The sequence below is a fragment of the Hyla sarda genome, chromosome 8 (genome assembly GCF_029499605.1).
Source record: "Hyla sarda isolate aHylSar1 chromosome 8, aHylSar1.hap1, whole genome shotgun sequence".
NCBI classification, from domain to species: Eukaryota; Metazoa; Chordata; class Amphibia; order Anura; family Hylidae; genus Hyla; species Hyla sarda.
In genome coordinates, this window is record NC_079196.1 from 202,523,934 (window position 1) to 202,547,706 (window position 23,773).

General features: G+C 45.6%; 1 protein-coding gene across 4 annotated transcripts in view; it reads right to left on the reverse strand.

Moving 5' to 3' along the window:
- The window catches only part of SCNN1B (sodium channel epithelial 1 subunit beta), a 93,654-nt gene that overhangs the window by 32,367 nt on the left and 37,514 nt on the right, over positions 1–23,773 (reverse strand). Inside the window, exons 1-5 of one of the 4 annotated variants that reach the window (XM_056535684.1) lie at positions 14,804–15,075; positions 12,776–13,095; positions 12,404–12,698; positions 2,943–3,133; positions 1,111–1,217 (exon numbers count right to left, since the gene is read on the reverse strand). In XM_056535684.1, coding sequence (XP_056391659.1) covers positions 1,111–1,217; positions 2,943–3,133; positions 12,404–12,698; positions 12,776–13,095; positions 14,804–14,887 — 997 coding nt within the window. In that variant the 5' untranslated portion in view covers positions 14,888–15,075. The other 3 variants (XM_056535686.1, XM_056535685.1, XM_056535687.1) reach the window with 3 other exon arrangements.

Genomic DNA, 23,773 nt, shown 5'->3' on the forward strand with positions numbered 1-23,773 from the left:
GCTAACATCAAAGCATTTACAATGGTCATGTGACGAATGGACATGTGTCTGCATGCTACCTTGCTGTGCTCAATGCCACCTCAATGATGTCTAGGGCCATTTTTATTTATTTTTTGTTACCATGAATGAATTCAATGGAAGAAAAAACAGCTGAACAGTTGTTTTACAGTCTGAGTGGAAAGAAAAAAGAAAGTCACCGGACAGGAGAGAGAACACAACTTGTATAAAAAGCGTTTTTTTTTTTATTCTAAAATAAGAATATACTGAGCAGAAAGGATCTGGAGAAAAAAGAAGGAGTTGGAAGGATGAATGGAGGGGAAGAGAAAATGAGGCCATGGGAGGGAGAAGAGAAACTAAACAAAAAAAGACAGAAGAAAAATGATAAGTCAATTTGCTTATTGCAGCCTTGACAATGTGTGGTGGTGGGGTGTGTGGTGCAGGGCAGATGTTGTTACCCTAGGGGCAGATGGCATTAATCTTATCAGCTGCTGAAGTTGAGTTGTTCTTTTCTGTCCGACCACAGTGCTCTCTGCTGACACCTCTGTCTGTTTCAGGAACTGTCCAGATCAGGAGCAAATCCCCATAGCAAACCTCTCCTGCTCGATCTCCCTGCTGACTGGCAATGCGGGGTGGAGGCTCATGACATCACGGTCACACCTCACTCGTGATGTCACGGCCACGCCCCCTCAATGCAAGTCTATGGGAGGGGGCGTGACTGCCGTCACGCCCCCTCCCATAGACTTGCATTGAGGGGGCGTGACCGTGACCTCATGAGCGGTGTGTGACCATGATGTCACGAGCCTCCACCCCGCATTGCCAGTCATCCAGCGCGGAGCGAAGTTCGCTCCGCGCACTGGATGTCTGGGGTGCTGCAGCCGAAAGCGCGGGGGTCCCCAGCAGCAGGATCCCCGGCATAAGATGTCTAGGGGCGGAGTACCCCTTTTAAGTTTTAAATCTTTCTTAACTATTAGCCAGAAATGCATTGTCCAAGAACACCAACTTCACTTGACGACCATAACGTCCACAATCTGAATCTACTTTCATGAATTTTGATTTTGCACATTTGGTTTCGTAGTCTTTCTTTCGATGAAGACTCGCAGACACACCTACCAAATTCTGGTCCTGGGTTGACAGAAACCATTAGGTCCTGACTTTCTTGGCCCCAGTTAAAGATGTAGCAGTTTCCATAGTCCTGGTCGTAAATATGGGTGAAATTTCTGCAAGAGAAAAGCTGTTATTACTGCCAGGGTATATCTATCTATCTATCTATCTATCTATCTATCTATCTATATATATATATATATATATATATATATATTTATTAATACAAATTGGTAGGATTACATTTTTCAGTAGAAAAGATCATTTCAGATCTAATCCTTATATTGAGGTAACTTTACAATCCCAAAAGCCCCTAAAGGGCCACCAGCACCCTACTAACAGACCCTAATAAATCATAGCTTTTATTATTCACAGTTAAAAGAAAACATAGGTCAATTTGTGATACTTAAAATGACCAATATTGCCGACGTCTTTTTTCAGAAGTGATGCAGACGCAGGACAGACATAATACTGTCACTGTAGAGGTACATGACATCCCCACTCATGGTAACTGCACTACCAATACTCTTGATGTTTATGCTTAAGGCTGCAGTCTAACAGCATTCAGGCAACACAGAATTATAAAACTTACACACACATAGCCTCCCCGACATGTTTCGCTCCATAGAGTTTCCTCATAGGGTCTGGGCTAATGACGGGACCTATGGTGGACTATAATGGTGGACTCATTTTAGTTTTTGCTATGGGGGTCAGATTACTGTTCAGTTATTTTGTGCAAAGGCTACAAATTTCCCAGAATTCAAATCACCAGAGTAAGTTCTGTACAGAGAGATTTTAGCTTTGAAGCCTACACAATTTTAAATGCTCCTTAGACTTATACTACAAGCTGTAACTCAGGACCATAACAGATATATATATATATATATATATATATATATATCTATACAGTGATCCCTCAACTTACAATGGCCTCAACATACACTAGTTTCAACATACAATGGTCTTTTCTGGACCATTGTAAGTTGAAACCAGACTCAACATACAATGTACAGACAGTCCAGATTTGTGAAACGTGCCAATGGCCGGAAGAACTGACCAATCGGAATGGGCATTTTACTGGTAAAACCCCTGTATTACTGAAGTGCATGCACTGACTGGTGTCTGGTAGCGCCCCCTACTGTACAGGGAGGTATTACACATTCTGTACACTTTACCTGTACCAGGGTTAGCTTCTCCTTTGGACACCAGGTGAGGACGGCTCCATGTTACTTTTTTAGGACACTGCCTGTACTGTACAGGACCCTGAAGAAAATCCTGTCCTCTACATAGACCAGTGTTTCCCAAGCAGAGTGCTCCCAGCTGTTGCAAAACTACAACTCCCATCACGCCCGGACAGCCTTTGGCTGTCCGGGCATGATGGAAGTTGTAGTTTTGCAACAGCTGGAGGCTCCCTGCTTGGGAAACACTGACATAGACAGTAATTTACAGCTCCCAGCAGATCTTTCTTACTTTTATATGTAAGAATTTGCTTTATCTATATTAGTTATCTACTTATTTTTCTTTAATCCTCACTTTTTCCTTTTTTTCGGATGACATTTTGGTGCCTTTAGAACCAATTACCAGGTTTCCATAGAGTTCTGGTCTCAACATACAATGGTTTCAACATACAATGGTCGTCCCAGAACTGATTAATATTGTAACTTGAGGGACCACTGCATATATATATATATATATATATATATATATATATATACACACACATATACACACACACATATATATATATATACACACACACACACACATATATATATATATATATATATATATATATATATATATATATACACCCACACACACACATATATATATCCAGGTACCTGTAACTGCAGGCTTCTTCTCCAAACATACAGGTGAGGATCATCTCTTCGGCCTGGTAGCCCATTTCAATCTTTTCCTTTAATGGTATTTTCGAGAAGATGTTAGAAAACTGCAGAAGATACCATTCCCGTATGGCCTGGATACCACTGGTAAAGTTCCTGTATTCACATTGAGTCCCATCGTTGGTGCACTGAAGAAGAAGAAGTCACGGTGTTGTTAACATTTTATGATATATCTTGTATTTTATAAAAGGTACTCGATTTTGGGATTGATCTGGTAGGGAATGGTTATTGGGAAAAAAAAAAATATGCAAAATAGGTCTCCTCCAGAAGTAAGGAAATTGTCTCTCTAGATGGATTTGTTGTTGAATATCCAAGTCCTCAATGCTCATGACTTGGGTAACCAAAGTAAATGGGACTGAGCTGCAATATCAAACACAGCCACTAAACATGAGTGGCGCTGTGTCTGCTTGTACAACCACAAAGAATTGACAACATTGTGTAATTTAACAACAGCCAGACGGCATCAGGATCTGGACCACTGCACATTAATAACAGTTGTGGTGGCAATGGAGAAGGAAGAGACCACCCAATGACTTCCTCCATTTGCCGTCTGGGGGGTTGATGATATTCACCAGTATTAGAGATGAGTGAACTTACAGTAAATTCGAATCATCAAGAACATATCGGCTCGGCAGTTGATGACTTATCCTGCGTAAATTAGTTCAGCCTTCAGGTGCTCCATTGGGCTGGAAAAGGTGGATACAGTCCTAGGAAAGAGCAGAGTCCACGTAGAAACACCAGCTCTCCAATCCCCTATAATGTGCTCGGATCGGTGTCCAGCCAACACCAGCAACGAAAATGAAAGGCAGATGATCCAGCACTATTTCTATGCAGCTTTATTAGAAACACAGCACACAGGTAAAATCAGCCTGAACTCAGACGCGTTTCGAGCGCATGCGCTCGAAACGCGTCTGAGTTCAGGCTGATTTTACCTGTGTGCTGTGTTTCTAATAAAGCTGCATAGAAATAGTGCTGGATCATCTGCCTTTCATTTTAGTCCTAGGAAAGAGTCTCCTAGGACTGTATCCACCTTTTTCAGCCCACAGGAGCACCGGAAAGCTGAACTAATTCATGCAGGAAAAGTCATCAACTGCCGAGCCGAGAAGTTCGTGACGAATCGAATTTACTGTAGGTTCGCTCATCTCTAACCAGTATCAAGCTTTCATTAAAATTGTATGAGATCTGGGAGTTGCTCTAAAAATCTACAATCCTCAGTAGGGATTTTCATAGGGATGACTGGTCCTCTGTGTGACAATGACTCTTTATTTAGGGTACGTTCACACGTACGCAGATTTGATGTGCAGGATTTGATGCTCAGGATTTTCTGCTGCAGATTTCAGTGTAAACTAAATGACTGAGCGCAGCTTCTAATCTGCAGTTACAAATCCAGCGCATCAAATCTGCGCAGGATCCTGTACGTGTGAACGTCCCCTAAAAGTAACAATCATTGAATATCTGGATAAAACCTGACTGATGCAGAATGCATGCATTGTATCTTGATGCTCGGTGTCTCAATTATTTGTTTACCGTCTTCTTCTTAAATTACCCAGAAGAGATTTTATAAGGATTAGGCTCCTCAGATGAGCGCCAGACGCTCGAGTCATTTGTAGTCTGACGTCTTCTACAGTATGTGATGGAGCAACTGGAACACTATGGCACAAGGAGCATTGCTAGATCTGTCCGGCAGGCAGGGGCAGACAATAGGTAGTGCGGGGGACGGGATATGAGGTCGGGATTAGAGATGAGCAAATTTACAGTAAATTCGATTCGTCACGAACTTCTCGGCTTGGCAGTTGATGCCTTATCCTGCATAAATTAGTTCAGCTTTCAGGTGCTCCAATGGGCTGGAAAAGGTGGATACAGACCTAGGAAAGAGTCTCCTAGGACTGTATCCACCTTTTCAAGCCCACCGGAGCACCTGAAAGCTGAACTAATTTATGCAGGATAAGTCATCAACTGCCGAGCCGAGAAGTTCATGACGAATCGAATTTTCTGTAAGTTCGCTCATTTCTAGTCGGGATGTAAGGGCAAGATATGAGGAAAGGTATGAGGACAGGATATGAGGTCAGGATATAAAGAAAGATATGAGGACGGGATATGACAACTGGATATGAGGATGGGATATGAGGTTGGGATATAAGGAAAGATATGAGGTCTAGATATAATGTCGAGATATGAGGACGGGATATGAGGACGGGATATGAGGACGGGATATGAGGACGCGATATGAGGAAACATATGAGGTTGAGCTATAAGGTCGGGATATGAGGACGGGTTATGAGGACGGGATATGAGAATGGGCTAGAAGGTCGGGATATGAGGTTGAGATATGAGGGTGGGATATGATGACAGGATATAAGGATGGGATATGAGGACGAGATATGAGGAAGGGTTATGTTGACGGGATATGAGGATGGGACATGAGGTTGGGATATGAGATGGGAATATGATGTCAGTTAGTCTATTTATTTATCCTGTATTATACCCCAGTTCTGTACTTACTATTCTGCTGGTAAAGTCAATATGTACATACATTACTTACCCTGTACTGATCCTGAGTTATATCCTGTATTATACTGCAGAGCTGTACTCACTATTCTGCTGGTGGGGTCACTGTGTACATACATTACATTACTTATCCTGTACTGATCCTGAGTTATATCCTGTATTTTACTGCAGAGCTGTACTCACTATTCTGCTGGTAAGGTCACTGTGTACATACATTACATTACTTATCCTGTACTGATGCTGAGTTATATCCTGTATTATACTCCAGAGCTGTACTCACTATTCTGCTGTTGAGGTCACTGTGTACATACATTACATTACTTATCCTGTACTGATCCTGAGTTATATCCTGTATTATACCCCAGAGCTGTACTCACTATTCTGCTGGTGGGGTCACTGTGTACATACATTACATTACTTATCCTGTACTGATCCTGAGTTATATCCTGTATTATACTCCAGAGCTGTACTCACTATTCTGCTGGTGAGGTCACTGTGTACATACATTACATTACTTATCCTGTACTGATCCTGAGTTATATCCTGTATTATACTCCAGAGCTGTACTCACTATTCTGCTGGTGAGGTCACTGTGTACATACATTACATCACTTATCCTGTACTGATCCTGAGTTATATCCTGTATTATACTCCAGAGCTGCACTCACTATTCTGCTGGTGGAATTACTGTGTACATACATTACATTACTTATCCTGAATAAGGAAGCCACCTTTAGATACAAATTTCTTACTTCTGGTGGGGGGACGTATTTTGCAAATTTTTCCCAGGGAGCACTGCCCTAAGCACTCCCTAGCAGATATATCTCCACAAGGGAAATGAGTACCGTTTATAAAGTAGTCCACTAGCAGAATAGTGAGTACAGCTCTGAAGTATAATATAGGATAAGTAATATAATGTAGGTACACAGTGAGTCCACCAGCAGAATAGTGAGTACAGCTTTGGTGTATGAATCAGGATGGCACCCAGTACCAGATAAGAAATACAATTTAGAGTTGTCATATGTTAATAAGCCTTATAAGCTACCTACATTGTAATCTCCTATATGAGATGAAGTGGGACAACAAACCCCGGCCCTATCCCAAAATATGGGTGTCAATCAGCGTTTCAACACAATTTTATTTGTTGTTTCAATGCACCCCCTCTCTTCCAAATAGTCTAGTGAAGCATAAATCTAGCTTTGGAGAAACAAAGGGTTGTGCTCAAAAAATAAAGAAAAAATGTATATATGTTGTCCCTACCAGGGACTGAGGTGCCTTCTAAAATATAACTTTTAATGGTGTATTTAAAAAAATACCGATCCACAAACAAAAAATAATAAATAATTGTAGTATCTTAAAGAAGTGATATTTACACACTATTGCGACTATTGAGACAAATGACGCGGTAGGTATAGCACCAGTGGTTAGGTACACACCATGCTATAGTACTGTAATCATAGATGATATGTTTACAATATCACATATAGTAATCAAATCCCATCCTGGATAGGATATTGACACTATCACATAGAGTATTCAACCAGTATTAATCGATATATTTTCCTTTCTCCCTCTCCCAACGCGTTTCCATGTAGGGGTTAGAGTATATAGTTATCCCCCACACTTCTTCAGGGGATTAGGTATATGGTTATAGCAGACTCTGGAGTCAGGTATCTCGTTAATATGTCACTGTGTATATCTCTTTAAAAGCAGATTTGTCAACTAATGACACCCAGAGAGTAACCACCATAGAGTAAACTGCGTCAACAAAAGCTCCGACTCTGTGATTAACTATCGCGTCCAGAGACCAGATAGGGCGTTTCTCACCATCCCGGTTAGTGCTGTCTACTGGATCAAATAAAGTGAGAGAGCCGGGCAATTCAATTGTTCAGGACAAAGTGCGTCTGAGTCGCTGCTGTGGCAGCGAGTACCGGAGCGGTGTCCGGACTGTCTGCGTGTCAGGTGAGCACGCCGGCGTCTCCATCAAGCCGAGGCGCACCCTATTTACGTCATTGGAGGCCCGTCCCCATGACGCCGCTCAAGGGGGCGTGGTCCCCGCTCCAGTCCCGATATCGGGATAGATCGGGTTCAGCAGTATTCACACGTCGGATGCGTTATCGGCTAAGTGAGTATATAAATGAATGAATAAACACTGACTTAGGCTAAAGGCATGGAACAGGTACTAACTTTATAAATAAGATAATTATGCACAGTATAGAGTCCGTTGTGTCTCCATCTGTGCACTGTGATAGGCATCTTTAATAATCCAGTCCTGGATGTCAGTATGCCTACTACACAATTGTAACCTTCTCTCTGCATAACACATAGGTTATCAGTATATCTAGATACAGTTAATGATCACATAATAAACCGCCATAAACCAGAGTTTTAGTCCTATGTTGGTTATATAGGCAGTAAAAACAATCCTGACCCTGATCCAAGTTATTATCCCACTCCCACCCATATTTTAGATGATACATTGGAATGTTTCATAGGAGTCAATACTGGAGGACATAGTGATGTCTTAGAATACAATGTAAATACTAGTTTTCTAAATCATTGGTAAAGATGGGTACAAGAAAATGGACAACAAAAGTAGTATAAATGCATATTAGCAAATCGACTATAGAATTTATATAGATATGTAAATGTGTAAAATGGGGAATATAGTAAAGAAGAATAGTTTATGGTTTAGTGTTGTTATTTGGGGGGGGGGGGGAATCAGAGATCCACGGAATGATTAGTGGACTGGATAACCCTATTTTAGGGAGAGAGGAGGGGGGATTAGAGTGGACCTAGGGAGACCTGTTCTAGCCCTGTTGGGTCCTAGTCTGGATCACCTCAACCTAAGCGGCATGGACGCCCTAAAAAGGGCGGTACCGAAGATCAGGAACCTCCTGTTGCACCCTAAGTTTCCCTAGCTATATGGGTGGCACCTAAATCCTTAAGATCCACTGGGATCTCCCCTGGCTACCTCAAATGGGCCACCCTCAGTGGGTCCTGTCCGTGGATCTCTTCCCAATACCTCTAAATGAAACAAGAAAACGATAATTGTTCATTAAGTCCCTTTGGGGCCATGGTTTGCAAAAAATAAAGGGAACACTAAGATAACACATCCTCGATCTGAATGAATGAACTAATCGTATGAAATACTTTCATCTTTACATAGTTGAACGCGCCGACAACAAAATCACACAAAAATTATCAATGGAAATCAAATGTATCAACCCATGGAGGTCTGGATATGGAGTCACACTCAAAAGCAAAGTGGAAAACCGCACTACAGGCTGATCCAACTTTATGTAATGTCCTTAATACAAGTCACAATGAGGCTCAGTAGTGTGTGTGGCCTCCACGTGCCCATATGACCTCCCTACAACGCCTGGGCATGATCCTGATGAGGTGGTGGATGGTCTCCTGAGGGATGTCCTCCCAGACCTGGACTAAAGCATCCGCCAACTCCTGGACAGTCTGTGGTGCAACGTGGCGTTGGTGGATGGAGCGAGACATGATGTCCCAGATGTGCTCAATCGGATTCAGGTCTGGGGAACGGGTGGACCAGTCCATAGCATCAATGTCTTCCTCTTGCAGGAACTGCGGACACACTCCAGCCACATGAGGTCTAGCATTGTCTTGCATTAGGAGGAACCCAGGGCCAACTGCACCAGCATATGGTCTCATAAGGGGTCTGAGGATATCATCTCGGTACCTAATGGCAGTCAGGCTACCTCTGGCAAGTAAATGGAGGGCAGTGTGGCCCCCCAAAGAAATGCCACCCCACACCATTACTGACCCACTGCCAAAACGGTCATGCTGGAGGATGTTGCAGGCAGCAGAACGTTCTCCACGGTGTCTCCAGACTCTGTCACATCTGTCACATGTTCTCAGTGTGAACCTGCTTTCATCTGTGAAGAGCACAGGGCACCAGTGGCAAATTTGCCAATCTTGGTGTTCTCTGGGAAATGCCAAACGTCCTGCACAGTGTTGGGCTGTCAGCACAACCCCCACCTGTGGACGTCGGGCCCTCATACCACCCTCATGGAGTCTGTTTCTGACCGTTTTAGTGGACACATGCATATTTGTGGCCTGCTGGAGGTCATTTTGCAGGGCTCTGGCAGTGCTCCTCCTGCTACTCCTTGCACAAAGGCAGAGGTAGCGGTCCTGCTGCTGGGTTGTTGCCCTCCTACGGCCTCCTCCACGTCTCCTGATGTACTGGCCTGTCTCCTGGTAGCGCCTCCATGCTCTGGACACTACGCTGACAGACACAGCAAACCTTCTTGCCACAGCTCACATTGATGTGCCATCCTGGAGGAGCTGTACTACCTGAGCCACTTGTGTGGGTTGTAGACTCCATCTCATGCTACCACTAGAGTGAATACACCGCCAGCATTCAAAAGTGACCAAAATATCAGCCAGGAAGCATAGGAACTGAGAAGTGGTCTGTGGTCACCTCCTGCAGAAGCACTCCTTTATTGGGGGTGTCTTGCTAATTGCTATCATTTCCACCTGTTGTCTGTTCCATTTGCACAACAGCATGTGAAATTGATTGTCAATCAGTGTTCTTCCTGAGTGGACAGTGTGATTTCACAGAAGTGTCATTGACTTGGAGTTACATTGTGTTGTTTAAGTGTTCCCTTTATTTTTCTGAGCAGTGTATGTTGCTTATTCAGGCCAGACACAGCAAAGGTTTACAAGCACAATCATATCAGAAACGTTTTATAATCTCACATCGTGTTCCACCAGGTGCAACCTTTTACCAATTTATGGTCACAAAGAGCACCCATGCGAGGTCACCCCAGATCTCCTACCTCTCACGTTTACAACATCGTGGCTGGCACATCTTATTGACTTTTGTGGACGTTTTATATGTATTTTATGATGTTGTTTCCAAGCTTTAGGCAAAGTCTTAAATTACCTTTGTGGATTTGCACCAGTAAATTATATATACCAACCCAACAGCAGTCCATCTAAGCTGTATACTCTAGATACGGCATACTGCATGCCACCCAGCTTTCCCAGTCTCCTGAATCCCAAGCAGTCATAGGGTACGTTCAGAGGAGCGGATTTACAGCGTATCTTATGCTGCGGATCCGCCGCTGAAGGAGCTCTGTATGCTGCCTTTACATGTGCCTGCTCAGAGTGGCAATATGCCGCTACGTGCAGACACAATGAAGCAATGTGTGTGAGTCGCCGCGCATGCGCGGTGTACTCGCACACATCTCGGCCGCTCCCCCTGCTCTATGAGCTAGGCCGAGAGCTGCCATGATGTGTGAGTATACTGCGCATGCGCGCAGCGACTTGCACATAGCAGTGTGTCTGCTCGTAGCGGTGTATTGCTGCTACAAGCAGGCACATGTAAAGGCAGCATACAGAGGTCCTTCAGCGGTGGATCCGCAGCAAAATATGCGCAGAAAATCCGCTCGTCTGAATGTACCCATATGCTGTTCATCCACCCTGCATTGCCGACTGCAGCAGCGCTGCCTTTGCCCTTTCCCTGCCCCCACAGTAATGTCTTCTCTTCCCCCTCACTCTTAGCCCCCAATAATTCTTCTCCCCCCTGCCCACTCTGTCCCCTCTTCCAGCCCCTGTACTAAATATTCTCTGCACTTGCCTGCCGGACAGTTAAATTATACTTCACCATGAATTTGAACCGGCAGCAGGATGTTTAAAGGAAAACCATCACCCTGATCACCCACACTAAACCCAATACACTGGGTGATGTGGAGTCGCCGGCCACGTGAGCGCTCTGCTCTGTAGCAGGAGCGCATGCGCTCATAATGACGTGAGAGCTGTGCTTGCTGACAGCGCTCTGCCAATCTAGTAGTGCGCATGCGCTCCAGCTTCAGAGCAGAGCGCTCACGTGACCAGCGTCTCCACGTCACCGGGATGTGGAGTGGCAGAAGATGATTATGCAAATTGAGGGGGTGGCAATAAAAGGAGAAGGAAAGAGGCAGTGATAGCCAGCCGGCATGGTCCCGCCTCCTGCGCAAAATGATCTGAATACTGCAACGGAACTTCACCAGGCGATACCACAGGAACAATTGGACCAAATACATGAAATAATCCCACTTTGGTCTCCAGGTCACCCACGCTATTAACCAGTGTATTGGGTTTTGTGTGAATGATCAGGGAGACAGTTTTTCTTTAAAACTCCCGGGCAATCCCCGCAGCCAATGAATAACATGATCTGTCTTACTCTTGGCCTGCGGAGATTGTCGGTATTGGAACATCCCTAAACTCTACTATATTTTTATCAAATTTAATCGAAATATCTCAAGCCGATCTGACACACTGTGGTAAAAAGTTGATATGAAGGTAGCAACCACAACTGCTACCATGTTGAAACCATACTGTAACAGTGACTACAGTTGGCACAGTCTCCAAACTGTTGACCTCCAGACGTTGCAAAACTACCACTCCCAGCAGGCCCGGACAGCCAACGGCTGTCCGGGCCTGCTGGGATTGGTAGTTTTGCAAGAGCTGTAAGTCCACACAGTAGTGATGAGCGATATTGTAGTGATGAGCGGCAGGGGCCATATTCGAATTTGCGATATTTCGCGCATATATGGACGAATATTCGTTAACTCTTTTTTTTTCCATGCAAAAATCATAATGAAATTCGTATAATGCGCATGCGCGATTATATCTTTCAGCTAACTAACTCTATATCCTACACTAGAACCTATCTGCTAAACTAACCTACCCTATCTAACACTATCACTTTCTTTTACATAGTACAAACATTCGTCATTAAGAATATATAGCGCTATATTCTAAATATTCTCAAAATTGCGACGTTCCGATATTCGCGGTAAAAATTTGCATTTCGAATATTCGCGCTCAACACTAGGTCAAGGTTTGGAGACCACATTCACGACTATCACACTTACTAGTTGAATGGCCACTTTATATCTCTCCGCGTAGGACGTTTGGTTGCCTTGGGTGGTGTTAATCTGAGAATAGTCTGTGCTGCTATCAAAGATGTTATAGATCAATGGATTGTCCGGGTCTTGTTCGTCAATGACCACTAGCGGTATGTGGTTCCACAAACTGGGGTCGAGGGTGACATTTTGGCTGGCGTTTCTGGACACGCTAATGTCCCTCTGGCTGGAGAACTGGATGCGTTCCAGGGCGGTTTCAACCAGCTCATCCAGATTTTGTAAGAAAGGTTTAACACGTGAGTATCTGAAATGAGAAGAGACGACCGGATGAGATACCAGTCAAACCCGTTCTAATGGCAGTAGATGACTCTTCATACTCACTTGTAAGGATTGGCATTGCAGATGGTCACCGCAGGAAATACCATGGTGTTGAAGCCAATGGAGAGAGACACACTAACCCCATAGGACAAATACGTTTGTATGACAATGCCCCATTGCCACAAGACAAGGGCGGCGAAAACTAGGGTCAGGAGGAACCACATGACCCTCTTTTTGGGTCCCTCGGAGATAATTCGCTTCGGGCCATGAGTGTTGGTGTTGTTACAGAACCAGATCAGCAGCTCTTTGTAGGTATAACCCGGACCCTTCTGTATCCGATGGAGGGCCCTTGTGAAATACCGCTTAACCTTCTTCATCGTGACCTGCAACAGGTTAAAACATTGAAACGGTCAATGATACAGAGTATACAAAGTGTTGGCTTTTGCCTTTTGATGACATTCTCAAAGGGAGAAATTTATCATTTAATTTAGAGCTGTTTTGTTGTCTATATAGGTGCGTTTTTTTTTGGCGACTTTTTTTATACTTTTCAAATAGACATTCTTTACAATGTTGACTTGCAGCACAACATTTATCCTTTTCACTATGCAGTGTAGAGATGAGCGAACTTACGGTAAATTCCATTCGTCACGAACTTCTCGGCAGTTGATGACTTTTCCTGCATAAATTAGTTCAGCTTTCCGGTGCTCTGGTGGGCTGGAAAAGGTGGATACAGTCCTAGGAGACTCTTTCCTAGGAATGTATCCACCTTTTCCAGCCCACCGGAGCACCTGAAGGCTGAACTAATTTACGCAGGATAACTCATCAACTGCCGAGCCGAGAAGTTTGTGACGAATCGAATTTACTGTAAGTTCGCTCATCTCTAATGCAGTGGTCATGTATTTATCAAGTGTGACTTTTGTGAAAAGTCACAAATTTTGGCACAAACGCTTCCATAAAGTCGCAAAAATACACCTAGCTTAGCTTTTTGGTATGTATGTGGAAAAGTCGCAAATTTTTGCGCAGCAGGATTAAAAAGTCTCAAAATTTGGCACGACGAATAAATTCATTTAGGAAATTTGATGCACCTACACATTACCAAAAAAAGGGGCATAGAAAAATGCACCTACACCTACAATGATAAATGTCCCCCAAAAAGTTCAGTTTACTATATCAGAAATGTCAGGGTAGAGTTAGGCTCAAGAAAGTTTGGGGGCAAATATAGCTGGAGAAGAGAACAAGAAACCAGTAAGCTACCTCTGGGGTAATTTGAGACCGAAATCCACGTAAAGAAACGGGAAATATTTTACTTAATGAGTAGCAAATGATGACTTGAAAGTGCTTAAAGGGGTATTCCAGGAAAAAAAACTTTTTTTTTTTTTTTTTATATCAACTGGCTCCGGAAAGTTAAACAGATTTATAAATTACTTCTATTAAAAAAAATCTTAATGCTTTCAGTACTTATGAGCTGCTGAAGTTGAGTTGTTCTTTTCTGTCTAAGTCCTCTCTGATGACACATGTCTCGGGAACCACCCAGTTTAGAACCAAATCCCCATAGCAAACCTCTTCTACTCTGTGCAGTTCCCGAGACAAGCAGAGATGGCAGCAGAGAGCACTGCCAGACAGAAAACAACAACTCAACTTCAGCAGCTGATAATTATTGAAAGGATTAAGATTTTTTTTATAGAAGTAATTTACAAATCTGTTTAACTTTCTGGAGCCAGTTGATATTAAAAAAAAAAAAAAAAGTTTTTTCTTGGAATACCCCTTTAAAGTCCTGGAGAAAGACATCATCACCCAGTCACAAGCTTACACCATTGTCTCCCAACCAGGGTGTCTCCAGCTGTTGCAAAACTACAACTCCCAGCATGCCCGGACAGCCTTTGGCTGTCCGGGCATGCTGGGAGTTGTAGTTTTGCAACAGCTGGAGACACCCTGGTTGGGAAAACACTGGCCTACCCAATAAAGTGCAAAAAATATATAATACAGCCACAAGGTCCCTATAGCTCCTATTTCTTGTGCCGCCCTATTCTGTATACAAGTGGCTTCATACACTCCCATAAGTATAGTATTATAGCTCTGAACAACTGTGACCTTGAATTGTACCGTAATACGGACGCTTGCATGAGTCGCAAACAACATCAGCCACCAGAAACATATCAGCCGTATAATCACCATTGCTTGGGTTTATACTCCCCGGACTTGTCAGACATGAAACCAGATATCGCCGATTGCCTCATCATTTCACAATCCGCTCGCTGTGCGGTAAGTACACTGTGTTATTAACAGCCAGCGCATAGTGACGGACCAAAAAAACATGTGCCGGATCTATTTATGCCAGGCCAAAAATAAATATGCAGCCTAAAGGCCAGGATCACCTTTGTAAACATTGGGATGGGGGGGGGGGGAAGATTCACTTTGTTGCCCATAGCAACCAATCACAGCTCAGCTTTCGTTTTACCTGAGCAAAAGGGAAGTGAAAGCTGAGCTGTGATTGGTTGCTATGGGCAACAGAGACACTTTCTCCGCTCGCAGTGTCCGGAAGTTCATTACTCCGAAAGCTGTGTGTGGGCTTCCGTGTTCGAGGCCGCCCCCTCGAGACGTCACGCCCGCCCCCTCAACGAAAGTCTATGGGAAGGGGGCGCGACCACCGTCACGAGGGGCAGGCGCGACGTAATGAGGGGGCGGCCTCGAATACGGAAGCCCACACACAGCTTTCGGAGTAATAAACTTCCGGACGCTGCGAGTGGAGCTCCGGAAGGCAGGGCAGGGGAGACCCCTTTAATGGAGTCGTCCAGTGGTGACTCAGTGGTGAACAACTTATCCCCTATCCTAAGGATAGGGGATAAGTTGCAGATCGCGGGGGGTCCGACCGCTGGGGCCCCCCGCGATCTCCTGTACGGAGCCCCGACAGCCCGCGGGAAGGGGGCGTGTCGACCTCCGCATGAAGCAGCGGCCGACACGCCCCCTCAATACAACTCTATGGCAGAGCCGGAGCGCTGCCTTCGGCAATCTCCGGCTCTGCCATTGAGATGTATTGAGGGGGCGTGTCGGCCGCCGCTTCGTGCGGGGGTCGACACCCGCTATCTGGCCGGAGAGCCTGGCCCCCGTACAGAGAGATCGCAGGGGGCCCCAGCTGTCGGACCCCCCGCGATCTCAAACTTAATCCTTAGGATAGGGGATACGTTTTTCACCACTGGACTACCCCTTTAAGGGTCCATGCATGCTACTGAATTACATTCCGCTTGCAACAGGGTCCCGTTGTTTTCAATGGGATTCTGCTGCACCGTTCGGATTCGGGATTCTGGATCTGCCAAAAGAATGAACGTGTTCATTTTTTTTTGGGCTGAATTCCGCCAGGACTGCATTGCTGCCAATAGTGTTGGTGCAGGTCTGCTCTGCAGTGTGGATAGACCCTAAGGCCGATTCACACTACGTACTCTCTGTCCGGAATATTTCCGGAGATCCTGAGGGAGTGGCGATTGCCCATAGGTGGCAATGTATTCTGCATGGTATTCCACTGAAAGAATGGCTACGGAAGATGGAAGATTCTGCAGCAGCAGAGTCCCATTCATTTCAATGGGATTCTGCTGCGCTGTTCACAGAGCATAATTTCTGCACCGGAAACATCTGGCATGGAAATGAAAATTCCGGTGTCCACAGAAAGAATAGACATGTTCACACTGCAAAATTTCTGAGCGGAATCCAACACAGACCTGATCCTACATAACACAAGAGACATTTCTGCTTTTCAAGGAGTCTGCAGGTCTCTCATACAATCCAGTATTGTCCGAAATGTAAAAAAGAAATCCATCTCACCACCCCAATGTAGTGCACGGATCTGTGCCCGGCACGGACCACAATGTGCAGAAAAAAGACGATGATCCAGCCCTTGAAAACGATAGCTTTATTGGAGATCACTTGACACTGTTGAAACCGACCATACCAACAGACGCGTTTCGCCGAAATGTCTGCTAAAGTGATTTTGACTAAAATGTTTTTGGTACACACACTGTTTTTTCACAAGTTTTTTTTACACAGTGGTTGTTAATTTAAGTGAGATTTTTCTTTAAAAAGTCACAAGTTTGTTGCAAAACCCTTATTTTGTCACAAATCTATCCCAGCCCAGACCTGGCTAAGGCTAAGTTTCCACTTCAAGTTATTTTTTATTTTTTTTGCAAAAACGCCAATAAAAACGTCCAGATTTATATTTGGCGCTGAGAGTTGTGATTGGCTGGATGGTTTTTGCCAATCACAACTCTCAGCAGCATATATGAATCTGTGATGTGAAGAGAACTTCACATCACAGACTACAGTGCCGGACAGGGGACAAGAGAAGTGTGCCCGTCCCACCGTTTCTGTAGATTATGCAGGAGGATCGCAACGGGTGTTAGGAGTGACTCCTGACACCCGTTGCGATCGTCCTTTATATTGCTGAGATGTGGGGCGCTCCGCATCTCTCTGCTGCAGGGCAGCCATCAGAAATTTTGGGGCCCCTTGCACAGCTGAAGGCCTGCCCCAACCCCCCCCCCCACAGGACATGAGAAACAAGAGCCCTTTAGTTCAATGGGGAAGGAAGGAGGAAATATTATCACCATACATTTTACCATCATACTGTTACTGACCATCTCCTGTAAACTGAGACCAATATTACCAATAATACCAGTATACAAGGAAGAATATTATCACCATACATATTACTATCATACTGTTACTGACCATATCCTGTATACTGACCAATATTACCAATAATACCTGCATACAAGGAAGAATATTATCACCATACATATTACCATCATACTGTTACTGACCAAATCCTGTATACTGAGACTAATATTACCAATAATATCAGTATACAAGGAGAACACATTCCTATATAGTGGTAGATATTATCTCTACACATGCTCTGCAGACCATATAAGTGATTACATACAGTTATATAAGGTCATGTCTTCTCTAAGTCGTTCACTTTTCTTTTTTCTTCTCCTTCGGGCCAAGACCACTTCTTCCTTTCACAACTCATCTTCCAGACAAACATTTTAGGCTCCGCACTTTCCCTGCACCTATAACGTTCCATACAGTAATAATAGAGTGGCTAGATAAGTGGGTTGTTGAACAGTAGGTAGGTCCGCCCCCTCACCTATTAGGTAGTTAAATCGCTCCAGAAAGTAGACAGTTCCCTTCACATAGTTTCTCCTATTACACAAATGCCCAGAGTAGAGAGATACCATCTGTAGATAGCTGCCCCCTGTAGATAGTTACTCCCTGTATGCAGTAGCAGATCCCTATAGGTAGTAGTTACTGTAGGTAGGTCCCCCTTTATATAGTTGCAGACCCCCCTAATAAATAGTAGTAGCCCCCCCTTTAGGTAGTAGTAGCAGCTCCCCTTTAGGTAGGTGTTAGCAGCAGCCCCCTTTAGATAATAATTATGGCAGCCCCTTTTAGGTAGTAATAGCTAGCAGCCCCCCTTAAGAAGTAATAGCCAGCAGCACCCCCTTAGGTAGTAATAGCCAGCAGCCCCCTTAGGTAGTAATAGCCAGCAGACCCCTTAGGTAATAATAGCCAGTAGCCCCCTTAGGCAGTATTAGCAGTAGCCCCCTTAGGTAGTGTGGTATCCCGGTACCTGATTGCATTCGTTACCTTGTGGTGAGGTCCCCAAAGTCAGAGTCCCTAGTTACTGGTGGGGTCCTCATCTATAATTAGCCCCTTGTCACACCTTTAGTAGTTAAAATTATTCAAATTCTAAGTGTATATATGTATATAATGTATACTTACCTTGTTGTAGCGTCGCAGGACCTGCGGGTCACGTGATGCGTTCCAAAACTCTATGGTTTATGGTTCAAGGACCTTTGGAGGAAGTCAGGTGATCACCCACCATGCATTGTAACGGTGAGTGACAGCTGCATCGGACCAATCCAAAACGGCCCTGCCCCTGCCCATATAAGGGAGCGGCGGCCATTAATCTCTTTCTTTCCTCGTGGGCTGCTGATAGAGGATGGATCTGCGCAGCTGTCATCAGCAGTGACTAGGCCCAAGCCTTGCGGCAACGGCCATTCTTACAAAACTGTGAGTTATCTCAATCCCTCTTAAGTCTGCAAGATCACCGGACCTAAACAGACCCCTAAATCCGGACGGATCTCTGCATCACCCCTAATTCTAATAGTCCTTTGGATAAGCTAATGGTCCGCGGCATCTGTCAATCACTGCCGTACTACATAGAGACTGTATTGCTAAGACTGTTGCTGTTAATTGGATGTACGGCAAGTACCGCAGTAAAGTTGATAAAAGTTCAAGTTCATCCTTATTGTGGACCTTCATTCATTTAAGCACTCACCTATCGTTTCTGGGAAGGGTGGCGATGGGCCGAAGATTTACCTCAGCGTATTAACCCTCACCCTGGCGTCACGAGTGACAGGGGTTAAATTAACCCCTCATATACCGAAGCAACACCCCAACTACACTACACCCCCAAGGCCCTACCACAAAGCCTTTTTGGCGTCGCACGAACAGGACTCAGGTGTGTGCCTACTACAGTTGCCACTAGTGAAAGTGTACTCCCCCCAAGTAACAAACTTTATTCATGTGCTGTGAACCGTGCTGTTGTGTACAGGAGCAGTGTCCAGGGTGTGCCATACAAGGGGGCCACGAGAAAAGTAAGGGGGGAGGCAAAAATGTATCTGCAACTAAGATGTGTAAACTGCGCAATGAGTTCATGCTGCGATCCTCTGGTCCGGTCAGCACAGGCGGAGCTAAACTGCTGCCGGAAAAGCACGCAAAGAAGGCCCGCGCTGCGCCACGCCCCACCCCTGGGCGTCGCTGCCAAGTTGCTGTATCAAAGCCGAAAGGGAACTTGGAGATACAGGAGTCATCTCTGGAGGGACCGGAAGTCGGGGCTGCACCGATGACGTCCTTCCTGCCGGCCGCCATTTTGGGGAAGCCCACTATAAAAGACGCCACGCACAGCGACCTCTTCAGCCTGCACAGGGAGCCGGAGAGTACAGCCATGGCGGAGAGCATCATTCCACGTGGTGAAGATGGCAAAATGGCGCGGGAACAGCGGAAAGTTGTGGCAGTCGCAGCCCGACTTTTCCAAGAACTTGCTGACTGTCTGCAGCGGTTGTCATTGGACAAAGAGGGGGCCTGCAATCTTCCCCCCCTGCCTGATGATGATGACGATTGGCCAGAGACACCTCCAGCGGAGAGCGCAGGGACACCTGGAGGTGCATCGCCGGTGAGACTGTCCCCTCACCACAGAACTTGGGGCTTGTGGGCCGAGATCCCATCGGAGGAGTCTGCAGTGAGTACCCCGCCAGAGGCGGCCTATTCTTCCTCCTCCAGCCCTGAAACCAAAATACCTCTATCTACTTTGCCAAGTGCACGACCGTGCTTACCAGAATTGCCCCAGTGGATCTTTGGGGATGAGCCAGGACTCATCGAGTATATGCACGCGGTTCTACATCCTATACCTGGGAAGCTACTCCCACCAATTCCAGCCGCACAAAGGGAAAGGGCCCGTCAAGAAGCCGAGCTGGCTGAGCTGATGGACAGATTAAAGGCCCGATACAGAGAACTGTATGCCCCTAAGCATGTGCATTTGCCTACTGAAGAAAGAATCCGCTACCAGGAGAATACTAAAGAAATGGAAGCTTTATTCATCCGCAAGTGGGACCATCCCCGAGAAGGGGAGGAGCCTCTAGAACGACGAAGAGCAACTGTGGCCAAGTTCGACAAGGTCAGAGGTTATGGGACACTCCTAGATTGCCACACAGGGCAAACCACACGTACCAACGTATGTACCTATGCCCTCTTGGAGCAATGAGAGTTTGCCTCCTGCACAGGTACCAACCTATGTACCAAGGCCCTCTTCTGACATGGAGAGTTTACCTGCTTCCAGGGTACCGACAAAAGTGTTTTGCCCCACTCCTAAGTTGGAGATGGTGCTCAAGCCCTATTGCCCCACTTACATTCCGGCCAGTAAGCCTTTGGCCACTCTAAATCCTACTGTTAACCATTCTACTCTCACCAATGTGGTGTGGGAGAGTTACATTAACTCCTCGCCTGCTCCAGATGTTAGCAGATATAGAGGAACTATTAGAGGCACGAGAAGATTCAGAAGAAATGTCTTTTAAAGGACTGTAAAGTAATTATTATTATTTTATTTTATTATTTTATTTATTTATATAGCGCCTACAGATTCCGCAGTGCTTACAATTATGGGGCACAAACAAAGACAAGTATCAGACATAATATTACACAATAACTATTCAAACAAGAGGTGAGGGGATATATTGAGGATATGTTGAGCCCAATTAAAGAATGTTATAGGCCTGTCTGAAGAGATGTGTTTTTAAGTAATGTTTATTGCTTGTCTGTGCAGTAACAAAGTTCAAGACATGTGCCTAGCAGGACTGTGCTAAGATTGTTCCAGTTTTAAGTTCAGCAACGTAACCATCAAGCTTTGTGCCTGACCATCAGATCAAGAGACTCCTAGCCAGTAGGAGATTCATAAGTTTTGTTCCTGGCTGATTGTGGTAAAGCCATGTTTCCCATAGACTTCTTGTGTAGGTGGACTGCAGATCCTTGCATGTCCATTCTATGTACATAACCCCATATTCATAGGACTCTCTGCTAAATGTTGCACTTATCAGGTGTATGTGCCTGAACCTTGTTGGAGTGTTAATAAATGTATCATAAAGAAAGATGTATATGGTTCTTGCACACAAGAAACATAGCTTCATGTCTGTGTACATAAAAAGTAAGTAAAGGTTGTATACGGAAAATTGTCCGCTATTTGCACGTGTACACCAAAAACAAAAATGTAAATAATACTTGTACACATGTACATATAAAGGTATAAACATGCTAAAAGGTGTTTTAGTAGTTGCTCAATGGGTGACTCCCTTGGCTCCTCCGAGAGTGATATTGTTTCTAGTCGCCAATCGCTATCACCTGTCTCAACAAAAATAGTAGGGTAACCTACCCTTAAGATAGTACTTGCACACATAGTACTCTAGACTACTCACTTAAATGTACTACTTCAGTCTACTTCAGTACATACACAAAAACAAAATGTATCTCACATTTCAAGAAACACTTAGGAATTGTAGCCTATTGATACCCAATTCCTGCCACTGTTAGGTACACTCATATTTCTCTTCTCTGTATTGCGTGTGTGAGATGCTCTATCTGGCCAGTAGGTGCTCTTGTGAGTATAGAATTAAACACGTAGTTCTAAAGGTAACCTAGGTAGGTTATTTTGAAGTGCTCTAGGGGTAAGTAGCGTGTAGCTGATAGACCCTAGCAGCCAATCTTACTGTGACCTAGCTTCCGGCTAGCCAGTATACCTTTCGTGTACTAACAGGTAACTCATTAAAAAGAAAAAAAATGTGTGAGATAATAAAACTGTTTAGTCAGCTTAAAGCTAAATGTATATAGAGCTGTACTAATGTCTAGTTAGCCTCATAAAATGTGTAGAGAGCTAAAACTAAATGTCAGATAGCTGCCTAATTGTATAGTAGGCTTAATTAAAATGTCTAAGAAGCTAGAAACTAAAGGTCTGTTACGCCTAGCGCTCCGGGTCCCCGCTCCTCCCCGGAGCGCTCACGGCGTCTTTCTCCCTGCAGCTCCCCGGTCAGCGCTGACCGGGAGCGCTGCTCTGCCATGGCCGTTGGGGATGCGATTCGCACAGCGGGACGCGCCCGCTCGCGAATCGCATCCCAGGTCACTTACCCGTTCCCGTCTCCTGCGGTCATGTGCTGGCGCGCGCGGCTCCGCTCTCTAGGGCGCGCGCGCGCCAGCTCCCTGAGACTTAAAGGGCCAGTGCACCAATGATTGGTGCCTGGCCCAATTAGCTTAATTGGTTCCCACCTGTTTCCCTGGCTATATCTAGTCTCCTCCCTTGCACTCCCTGGCCGGATCTTGTTGCCTTGTGCCAGTGAAAGCGTTTAGTGTTGTCCAAAGCCTGTGTACCTGAACTTCTGCTACCCATCCTGACTACGAACCTTGCCGCCTGCCCCCGACCTTCTGCTACGTCTGACCTTGCTTCTGCCTACTCCCTTGTACCGCGCCCATCTTCAGCAGCCAGAGAGGTGAGCCGTTGCTAGTGGATACGACCTGGTCACTACCGCCGCAGCAAGACCATCCCGCTTTGCGGCGGGCTCTGGTGAAAACCAGTAGTGGCTTAGAACCGGTCCACTAGCACGGTCCACGCCAATCCCTCTCTGGCACAGAGGATCCACTACCTGGAAGCCGAATCGTGACAGTAGATCCGGCCATGGATCCCGCTGAGGTGCCCCTGCCAAGTCTCGCTGACCTTACCACGGTGGTCGCTCAGCAATCGCAGCAGATTGCCCAACAAGGACAGCAGCTGTCGCAGTTGACCGCCACGTTACAGCAACTTCTGCCCCTGCTACAGCAGCAACCATCTCCTCCGCCAGCTCCTGCACCTCCTCCGCAGCGAGTGGCCGCTCCTAGCCTCCGCTTGTCCCTGCCGGACAAATTTGATGGGGACTCCAGACTCTGCCGTGGATTTTTGTCTCAGTGTTCCCTGCATATGGAGATGATGTCGGACTTGTTTCCTTCAGAACGGTCTAAGGTGGCGTTCGTAGTGAGCCTTCTTTCAGGAAAGGCCTTGTCTTGGGCCACACCGCTCTGGGACCGCAATGATCCTGCCACAGCCACAGTCCAGGCCTTCTTCACTGAACTCCGGAGTGTCTTCGAAGAGCCAGCCCGAGCTTCTTCTGCCGAGACTGCCCTGTTGAACCTGGTCCAGGGTAATTCTTCCGTTGGCGAGTATGCCGTACAATTCCGCACTCTTGCTTCAGAATTATCCTGGAATAACGAGGCTCTCTGCGCGACCTTTAAAAAAGGCCTATCCAGTCGCATCAAGGATGTGCTGGCCGCACGAGAGATTCCTGCCAATCTGCAAGAACTCATCCATCTAGCTACCCGCATTGACATGCGTTTTTCTGAGCGACACCAAGAGCTCCGCCAGGAAAAAGACTTAGATCTCTGGGCACCTCTCCCACAGTATCCGTTGCAATCTACGCCTGGGCCTCCCGCCGA